Raw genomic sequence first — 10,439 nt, 5'->3', positions numbered from 1 at the left:
GCTACTGGTTTTTATTCATAATTTTGTTGTTTGTTTATGGGATCAGGAGTGCTTGTCAAAGTAACATATGGATGAATGATGGAGTGGCACATTTGGCACCATTCATTTTCTTTGATAATGACTACAGATTGACTAGAATTTTAGCAGATGTGTATTTGCACCTTGGTTTTGTTTTCCTGTATTTTGATTTTTCAGTTTGTGGAAAAGTTTCCTCTTGGGGTTAGTGATGGGCCAAGTCAGTTGTGTCAGTGATGTCAATCACTGTTCACCATTCACCTGAGTGAGTCAATGGCAAATGGTCAATGGTCGGTTGCTATAGCGATTGACATATACCAATCATGACCAATGTCGGCCATGACTGATATCAATCCCTACTTTTGTCAATTACGACTAATGTCATTCGAAATTGATATTATTAAAAGTGGCAAATCATGTGGAATCTTAGAGCTGCTAAAAATAACAATAAATAACAGTTCTTATAGTATTTGATCATTTTAATTTTAAAACTATAATATAGTTTTAAAACTATAATATAGTTTACAAATTTTGGCTGGAAAGGTTATTGATATGATAAAAGCAACATGAGCCAACAATTTGCATGGTTTAAACATAATTACTTAATGGTGGTAAAAGTAAAGAAATATTTTTAATATGTATATGAATATTATTGGTTAAATAGGATATTTAATGGATTAATGCATTTATAATGAATACAGTTATAAAAACTATGAAATGATAGGTCGTTGTTTCTCATAATAATATACAATTCAAAATAAATATTACCATAAATTATACTGAGCTATTACACTTGTCCTTAGTAAAAAAATAATAGCTATCTTTGTCTTATAGACATGGCCTCAGGAGTGAATCCTACGCAAGGCCTTCTCAGAGTCTCGATCCAATTGCCAGTTGGTGCTTTATTGCTAATAAGGCAAAGCAGGTTGTTTTTGTCTCTGCACCCTAGGGCTTTTAGGGCCCCAGAATCTCTTCTAATGCAACTCCTTCACTTTATTCCCTACTCTCAAAGTAAACTGTTGGTCATACTGTTTACAGGATTCCCAACTGCGATGATCCTACACTGAAATTTAGCAGGGACCATTGACCTCCAGTGGGAAACATGTCATTATATGAAATACCAACCCTGTGACTAATACAATCTCTTTTAGCATTGAAAACCCAAATTAATGTTTCCGTACCTTGCATCCCAGTGAGGAATTTCTTAGATTGTGCAGGGATTTCTCTCCTTAATCTGCAATTATTTTTGACACTGAAGTTTTTGCTTTGGTGCATCATAATAATTGCAGAGTCATCTTATTTAAAATAAATTTATTATAATATCACTGATATATACAGTATTTTTTGTCTTATTAAATAAGTCTTTTGTAGTAAAAAATGTCTTTACATCTGGTATACATAACTCAATTAAATACACAATCACTTCGTTTGCTTAAAAACTGTTAATGCTGGAAAGTCCTCAAACTTGTGGTTCAAGTCTTCCAGCATTTGAAATACTGTCTGTGCTCCTGTTTGTACAGCTAATAACAACCAAAAATCTCTCGATCATCAGGAGCTTCTTCATGGTTTGAAGGAACATCAGCTGGAAATTAATTAAACAATATTATTTACTGTAATAATGTAAAATCCAGACAAATTATTCATTTGGTTTCTGTTACTGAAGTCATGCAAGATTCTGATAAATATGTTTTTATTATCATATCTGCATTATATTCTCTTGATATTTTCTCTAAAGGAAGTTTACCCGTTCCAGAAAGAGAAATATGTAATAGTCTATTGTCATTCTCAGCAAATGTCACCAAATTATTGTGAACTCATGGGTATTTTGGTATTAAAAAGAAAGTCTTGAACATAACAATTGTATTCCCCTTAAATATGTGCAATTATGAAATAAAATGTGAGGGCTTCAGGTAGTACCATGATGTTTGACACATTTCAATACAATTGTGTGGTATGACATACTGTATGTCATTGCAAGCAATTGTTAGAAATTTGACTGAAACATATTCAAATGACATTTATATAGCTAATTGGCTCAGGATTTATTTTTATCTTGAAGAACTTACTCATTTTTCTCTTATTTCAATATTTAGTATGGTTATTCCGTTTTTGATTAAAATTTAAATGTTACTAAAAAGGTTTAAAGACTACTTAAGTATCTGCTGCGTTTACTTGCATCAATGGATATTTTCAACCATTGGTTTTCCGTGTAAGCAGCCACCATTTTAATAAAGAAAACTTGCATCTTTGTAAGCACAGTAAATTTCTTCTCCTTTCATGACTCACCTCCTTGAGCAGTCTTTATAATTTAGTCCTATTTTTGGTCAATCAAAAAAGTTATACCCTACATATGTATTTGCATTAATTTTCCAAAATGTTTTGTCTGCTAATGCTTCCACGCTCATGTGTCAAACTTCTTCATGAGCAGGGCCAGTTCTATGCATTTTTCTAGTGTAAGGGAAGCATATCAAAAATAGGCTGAGAGGTAGTATGGATTCTCTCTGGATACATTTTAAAGTACCTAAATACAAATACTTTATAGGAATAAGGGTTGAGGCTTAAATATCAGCGTGAACTTTTAGCATACTTGCACTTATATATTGAATGTGATATTTTTAGGGCTTTATGATCCAGCGCTCATGCATCCCTTTTTTGCTTGGCACCCTACGCAGTGGCATACTTTGCTTACCTCTTTAACAAGCCCTGTTCATGAGTACTATGTTTGAGTCACAGAATATTCACTGATGTGAAATTTTTGAAAACTTACCAAATGTATAATTATTAGGACTAGTGACACTCCCATTAGCAATTCTGGTTGTCGAACTGATGAGCCTGCCCATAATGGTCCCAGAATCATGCCTAGGTATGTAGCAAATCTTCGCAATCCTTGTCCTACTCCTGTGGTAAATATGAACAAGAAAAATGTGTTTGTTAGTATGCATGCAAATGCTCATAATAATTTTGATTGGATGTGTTTTGGTCGATGTATACACTTATATTGCTAAACTTGGATAGATGTTTTTCATTAAATACAGTAGTTCACTTTTAATTGATTTGATGCAAGAGTAGGAAAATAGTGATTTCTTCTTTACCCATCTCATATAGAAAAAGAACTTAGGAATCACACCAGTAAACAAGGGGTACTGAATCTGGTATTTTTTGGAGAAAAAAATAGTTGTATATACATATATGTGGTTATTAATATGTTGAAAAATAGTTGTATAACATTGAATGGACTGTTTTCATTTCATTGAACTTTGAATTTAAGCTAAGGTAAGAGTCACCCTAAGGTGGATTTAGGGGAGGGGGGATTGGGGCATGTGCCCCCCTCAGATGCTAAAAAAATTGACAAGATATTTAAATTGGTTATCATTAAGTTTGTTTTATTTTGTGTAGTATGTAGCCTCAATCATTTAAGTTAATAACTTTCACATCAAAATAAAATTCTCCATCCGACTGACCGAACACCGAAGGACTCTCAAAATAAACATTTTGAGCAATTGGCAGCAGTAGAACATGTATTCAATAATCCCAGACATAAGATCATGATTGAGGAATCAAAGGTCCTGACCTAAGAATGATTTTATTTTTCTCGCATCATTTGTGAGGCTATTGAAATCGAAAAATCAACAGAAAACTTCAATAGAGATGATGGACACACATTAAATACTACCTGGAAAAGACTTATCTGCAAAACAGAATGCCAAAAATCGATTAGTCGAGCCATAGGTAGACCACCCTGAGGATGTTAATATACTGCGGGCCATTTCCATCTATCGGCACTCAGACCTGATCTGAAGATGTGACCGGCATAGGCCATTGAAATGTCATTAGAACTCAACTTCAACGCAGCCAATCCGAAAAGAATTAGAGAGAAATGCAATCCATTGCTGCAAAAGTCTCTAGTAGATATGTAATTTTAACTGTATCAGAATTCAGTTATTTGCTCAACATGAGAACACATAAACCCATTGACTCTAGACTCTAAACAAATCTTGATAGAAAACAATGTTCTGGTCTTTGGACAGATTGCTCACTGATAACCGAAATCATAATTCATTGAAAGATTTAGATGGAAAGGAAATATAAGTTAAAATGAAAAAAAATCTTTCCAGTTCAGCCATTCTCTTGTAAGTTTAAAATAAAGAGAAGTGAAAGTTGCCACTCAGTTTTCATGTGTTGGCTATACCATTAGAGTTGTTTACTCAAACTGGAAGAAACTTTCACCAAGAGATGGAGGAACTTTTCTTCAAGAACATCCAAAATGAGTACTCCATCCTGATGAATGTAATGTTTAAGTCGACAGGGAAGGTGTATATGGTACTCTAACCTTGGAATCTTTCCCCACCCCCTTCCTCTGCTCAGACCATGTAAAACAACCCTTTCTCCCACAACCCTCAATAGTACCATTCTCCCATTCCCAACCCCATCCTTCCTTTTAACCCCCTCTCCTTTAGGAATAGGACTTATCTATGAAAGAACTTGACTGTTCATGATGCACTAGAAAATATTGTAGTAACACTTAGATGTATAGTGTGAAAATAAATTCAGGATAAATATTGCTGTGTCTGATATAACTAATATTATTAACTTCTACCACTTAGTGTCACTTGTCATACAGGCTACTTTTTCTCAACTACGAGGCCATGTGAGGAAGTGACTGATTGTAAAGGTGGGTCTAAGGGTAAGTTTCATTGTCGCAACCTTATGATTTTACTTTTAAGGTTGTGTCTCTGAGTAAAATGTAATTGTGAATCTATGCAATTGATACATATGTATTTTACAACTGAAATGAAATTTTTTACCTTGGACTTCTCTGGATAGGGCCTTGGAAAGCAGTGATGAATTTGCCACTGATGCTATTGGATACGCCAAACCGACTGTGAAGCATCCTCCAGCAAAATACCAAAAGTGAGTACCTATTGAAAAAGATAGATTTATTTCAAAGCATGTAACTACATTATTAATTCTTCCTAAGCCAATTTTTTGCATGGTTTCCAAAAAATTACAGTTCTAAATTTGCCACTTAAACATACAAACAAGATTGTACCCAGGATCTAAGACCCAGGGGTAAGCTATGGTTAATCATATGGTGATATTTCGGCTTAAGATTGAATAAAACCAAAATTTTGAGAAAATCACATGTAGTTATTGCAGTACCTACTATATTTGTTATTAAAATTGTTCCCTGGAGAAAAATAATTTTTTTTCTAGTTACATGCATTGTAGTAATATATGTACATATATCGCTTTAATTGGGTTTGAATAAAACTTTTTTTTTAATTTATAGCCACTTAAATCTTTTTGGTTCTAGGGAGCGAAGTAGGGAGGTTCTAGGTTCATAGCGAAGACTTAAGGCTTGGGTTTTTTGAGCGATTGCTGTTTAGGCTCAACTAATACTTAGGGGTGTGGAGTGTTGCATACCCGCCAGGGTAAGCAGGTGTTGCTGGAGCCCTCCTCTAGAAAAATTTTAAGATTATTGGTTCAATGGCAAGTTTTTTTTGCTTTCTTTGGGTTATTTGATTAATTCTAACACTATTTTATAATAAATACTAATCTAATTAAGTAAAATGGATTACACTTAAACATTTTTCTGAGCTCTAGGAGGGGTTTTATCCCTCAAAACCCCCCCTCGCTGCGAGACACTCATCCCCCTCCTCTGCCCATCACTAGGTATGCCCTGGCATAAGTTGACTGTTAAGGCTTTTAACCAAAATACCAGTGATAGATGTAATTACAGGCTGCTTAGGAATATGCTAAAATAATATTTATACAATGTCTCCCCAATAAATAATTACTTGGCTCTAATGCAAAATCCTACCTTTTTCAGTCATAGGCAGCACAATGGCAAGCACACCCATTCCAACAAGGAGGAGGAGCAGCCCTACTAGCTGCAAAACTGTGTCCGTGACCACTTTTGAAATTGGAATGAGAGCAGCAAAGAGAATCAAGCACTGCCCACCTCCAATCAGGTATGCCATACTTGTGCCAACGTCACCAAAGTCCCAGTAACCTTTCATGTACACTGGAATTATAGTCTGCAAGAAAATTGGTATTAAGAATTGAAAATTCTATAGACAACAAAACTGATCAGTCACACACTTTTTATCACTAATTATGAAATACATCATAGATAAGAGCTAATAAATCAAAAGAACGTACCTCTATGAGTATTTGACAGAAGAAGAGCGTGAATGCTGTTCCCAGGAGGCTGACAACGACGTCACTCAGCAATGCTGAACATGAAAAAGTAATATTGATTGTTAGCAATTTTATTATTGGAAAGTAATGCTTATTTTTTTGTTATTTAAATGAAAGTTCTGGGATGTATTTAGGGAAGATGTAGGGCAGGACTATTATCCTGCCAACCCTCCTCCATTGTCCATAATTACGGCATAAATAGAAAAAATAGTAATCATAAACATTGTTCTTCAGTTCAAGTAAGTATTTTACTTGTCCTATACAAAGTGAAACTTATAGCACTTGACCCTTGACCTAGGAAGAGACTATTGAAATAGGGTAACTTCAAGGAAAGTGTAAAAATATCAACATTTTTTAATTGTCAGGTATTATTTGATATCTAGTAAATTTCTGTAAACTTGATGAAAATGAAAATAAAAAGTTCAAAATAGAGGTTTCAGCGTATAATGTTAATGCCATTTATGTGTACATTGTAACTTTAAATTTTCCATGATGGATTGACCCCATGTTTATGAAGAACTATGTCCTGGCCAAGGTATTTCTCACTCCCCTGTCATCCTGGAATGTAGTGAACCCCCAAAATAGTGACCTCAATTGCCCATGCTTGTACAGGATGACAATTAAGTCCATGGACACCGAGTACTTTCAAAATGTTCCTTAATGGTGGCGTAAGTGGGACCTAACTTTGGAGAGGCATGGATAAGATTGAACAGTGCATCTCAGTGGATTATGTATTATAAGCAGGTGAAAGGAGGCCTTAGTGTATGAAAAGGAACCTATTAGAGTTAAGCAAATAAATTACTTATTTCAATTTATTGCAGAGACTAAATTAAAATATTTGATGCTGTGATACGAATATTTTTATTTTTATGGTTCCTTGGGTGTTTCTATCCCCCCTCCCCCATAATTACGCCGCTGTACCTCGGGCATTCAACTCACCTGATTTCTTAGATTGCTGCTCACATGGGCTCTCTGGTGTAAATACTGCATCTGTACCGATGGATGCCATCATCGTAGCCATAGAGGCCACCGATGATCTCCTGCTCCAAAGCTGAGTGCTGCTTTGATTCGTATCTTTGTCCCACGCAGGACTCTTGCTACAGGAGTCCTCAGATCCCTCCCCACCCACAGGTATTAGTGTCTGATCTTCTGAAATGGCAGATGATGAAAGCCAGTGAATAACTACACAGGGAGGGAAAGAATATCAACCATACTAGTATTGATGAACAAAAAGGGCTAGTTATCCGTGTACAATCATATTAAGGAGAGTGTGGCCAAGGCAGCCCAAAAGTCTGCTCAAGAATAGAAATAGAAAACACTTTGTGTTGTTTCAGGAAGTCCCTTACTACATATGTTTACAAATACATGTTATCATGAGGAGAAGGGTGTCACAATATGAAAATACATGTCAAAAACTCTAGAAAAAAAATATGTTTTCCATGAATAGCCAGAAATGCATGCAATTCAAGAGATGGCTCTGCTACAACAGGAGGAGGTGGAAAAATAACAGCCATTTTATCATCTTTCTCAGAAAAATACAATACAGTTCAAGAGATGGAGAGAACAAAGTATCAATGAGTGATAAAAGGTGATGAATTCTTCTCAGGTTAGCTACCAAGTTAACTCAGTCATATAGACTGATGTTTCATAAGACGACTTGTCTCCCGAAATGTCAGCCTATCATCGGATCAGACTGAGTTAACCTCGTTGCAAACCAGAGAAGAATTCATCCATATAATTCACAAGGGGAAATTAAAATAGTTTAGTGATAAAAGATGTTTGCAGGAAATAAGAAATGCATTTTCTTTCTTCTTATTTCATTTTATTTGTTCTTATAATACACTACCTTTAACTGTTAGATTCAACATCAAAGGTAGTCATATTTTTGTATTTTGAAGACGCAAGATCATTGAGACAGAAAGTCAACCATGAATAGAAAGTAATTATTTGTTGAGTTTATGTCTAAATGATGTAAAATATTTTTGAAGTTATTCTTGATGTAAACTGAATTGTTCTGTCAGTTTTATGGTTTATTTGGTCAGTTTTATGGTTTTATGGTGGTATTTAGTTAATAGTTCACTTTTAAAGTTTAATTTTATTCTCTGTTCCAAAGAAAAATTGTAAGCTGGAGCAAATGAGTCAATAGGTACCTGGTATGAACCTGCTAGTCTGCTTGGTCATGTGCTGGATTGAGTATCTTGTGAAACAAGCTTTAAAGAAGTGGCCAGCAAATAGTACCTACAAAATGTGTACCAGCAATACCCTAGTGGTACATATGCAACTCAAGGAAAGAAATTCACTGAATGAGGATTTATATACCATTAAAATATAGCTCCTGGAAATTCTTCACTCTTGATAAGGTATGATTATGAATATCTATGGTTGCTAGCTCTTAGAATAATAAATTAAGAGATTATTTTCCGAGGTGTATGAAGTCTTGTTCTTATTCTGATTTGTACTCACGTAAACTTGCTGTATCAGGCTCCTTTGTATTCTCAACTCCTATGTGGTTTCCAATCTCTGCTTCTGTATGTGAAGTTTTATATCTTTTGGATTTTAAATTCTCCTCACTCCATGGAGTAAAGTCAGTGATTTGGATTGGATCTGTTGGAAGAAGTAATTAATTGAGTTAACATTCTTCAAGTTATCAATTTATTGAAGTACATGAACTTTCTTCCTCAGCTCATGCACATTTTCTCTTCCTTTCGAGGAAATTAAATATGGATAGGAAAAGGAATGCTTTGTTGTCACTCACTGAAATTAGTGATTCGAGCTTGATTTTTTTAGAATCTAATTTAGTTCACTGTTTTCTTGAAAAACTAGTCAATGCCGTATGTCATCAGTTCACCAATGCATATCAGTTCATTGTGCTGAAGCCTCAGGCTCGGGGGTATTTAATGATGCCAATAACATTTTAGCATGTTCATGCAATCTCTGTCCAAGACAGATGGTTACAGTCAGGGGTGCCACTAGGAATTAAGGCTAGGGGTTTTTTTAGGAGCAACTAGACCTGAGGTGTGTGGTATACCCACTATGATAAGTGGGAAGTGAGGGGGCCCTCCCCTAGAAATTTTTTTATGATTAATGGTTCAAAATGGTAAGTTTTATGTCTTTCTGAGGGATATTTTATTAATCCTTACACTCTTCTGTAAGTACATTAATCAAATTAAGTAAAATGGATTAAGCATAAAAGTTTCCCTCAGCTCTGGGGGGGGGGGGGGGGTTTATCCCCCAAAACCCCCCCTCCCTGTGCCACTGGTTAAGGTAATGTCTTCAAGTAATTAGGTGAGAGAAAAAGTGCTGAATCTAACCCCTTTGCTATGGTTGGCTTGTGTACGAAGTGCTGTTGAGCAAAGACGAGATATACTCGAGTATAATGACCCTCATATTATATGTAGGAAAAGGATTGAATACACATGCATAAATATTTTTTGGAGATACGTATTTTATGGCGAGCCTGTAAAACATCCTACAAACAAAGGGAAGGGTCTTCATTGGCTCAGGCATTTTTTAAGTTTACTCAATGAGTTTCATGCCCATTTAACCGTATCATACTATTCATGACACATTAGTCAAAATCATTTATCGTATTCTGAACCTAAGCATAGCAAGAAATGTTGAGGATACATTTTAAAGGTGATTTTCATACCTTAAAAAGTACCTAATGATTCAAATTTTTTGCAGTTTTCAAATCAGGTGAGAGATACTTTAAAAGTTTTTTTTTGTTAATACAATATCCTTTTGATAATTTTAAAATCAGTTTTCAATAATATACATATTTAAATTTATTCAGTGAATCTTTGAAAAAAGTATCCAAAATTAGTAGGTACTGAATAAGTGTAAAAATCAGTGTGACTGTTACTGAAAACGATGTTAAAATTATATAAAAATAAGGTTGGCATTGTTTAAACATCATTTAACTTCAGAAAAGGGATTAATATGATGGAAGTTAGTCATCCTGTTTAGATATACAGACAGTCATTCCACTTAAGCCCAAAACTACCATGTAGCACATTAAAAAATGCCTTTTTATTTCTTTGTTACTGTAATTCATTTCTTTATTTTGTATTTCTTATTTTATAATGTTCTTGTATCTTCAAAATAATTTTAACCATGAAGAAATCAATACCCAATAATTTGAAATTCCAGAAAGTACAATAAGTATAATTTGATAATATTTTTTAACTTAATGTTTAATGCTTTAAAAATATTTAAAATTATAT

At 34.5% G+C, this 10,439-nt stretch overlaps 1 protein-coding gene across 6 annotated transcripts in view; it reads right to left on the bottom strand.

Moving 5' to 3' along the window:
• Positions 1-1,315: 1,315 nt before the first annotated feature.
• The window catches only part of LOC124156172, a 49,451-nt gene continuing 40,327 nt past the window's right edge, over positions 1,316-10,439 (bottom strand). For 4 of the 6 annotated variants that reach the window (XM_046530542.1, XM_046530540.1, XM_046530545.1 and 1 more), the window contains 7 exons: positions 8,680-8,820; positions 7,156-7,398; positions 6,178-6,251; positions 5,837-6,053; positions 4,821-4,934; positions 2,783-2,913; positions 1,316-1,597 (listed from right to left, as the gene is read on the bottom strand). In XM_046530542.1, the coding sequence (XP_046386498.1) occupies positions 1,475-1,597; positions 2,783-2,913; positions 4,821-4,934; positions 5,837-6,053; positions 6,178-6,251; positions 7,156-7,398; positions 8,680-8,820 (1,043 nt within the window). In that variant the 3' untranslated portion in view covers positions 1,316-1,474. The remainder of the gene's footprint in view (positions 1,598-2,782; positions 2,914-4,820; positions 4,935-5,836; positions 6,054-6,177; positions 6,252-7,155; positions 7,399-8,679; positions 8,821-10,439) is intronic. The other 2 variants (XM_046530544.1, XM_046530543.1) reach the window with 2 other exon arrangements.

Source organism: Ischnura elegans, chromosome 3 (assembly GCF_921293095.1).
Source record: "Ischnura elegans chromosome 3, ioIscEleg1.1, whole genome shotgun sequence".
In the NCBI taxonomy this organism is placed as follows: domain Eukaryota; kingdom Metazoa; phylum Arthropoda; class Insecta; order Odonata; family Coenagrionidae; genus Ischnura; species Ischnura elegans.
Note: the sequence above shows the minus strand (reverse complement) of the source record. Positions and strands in the feature narration are given on the sequence as shown.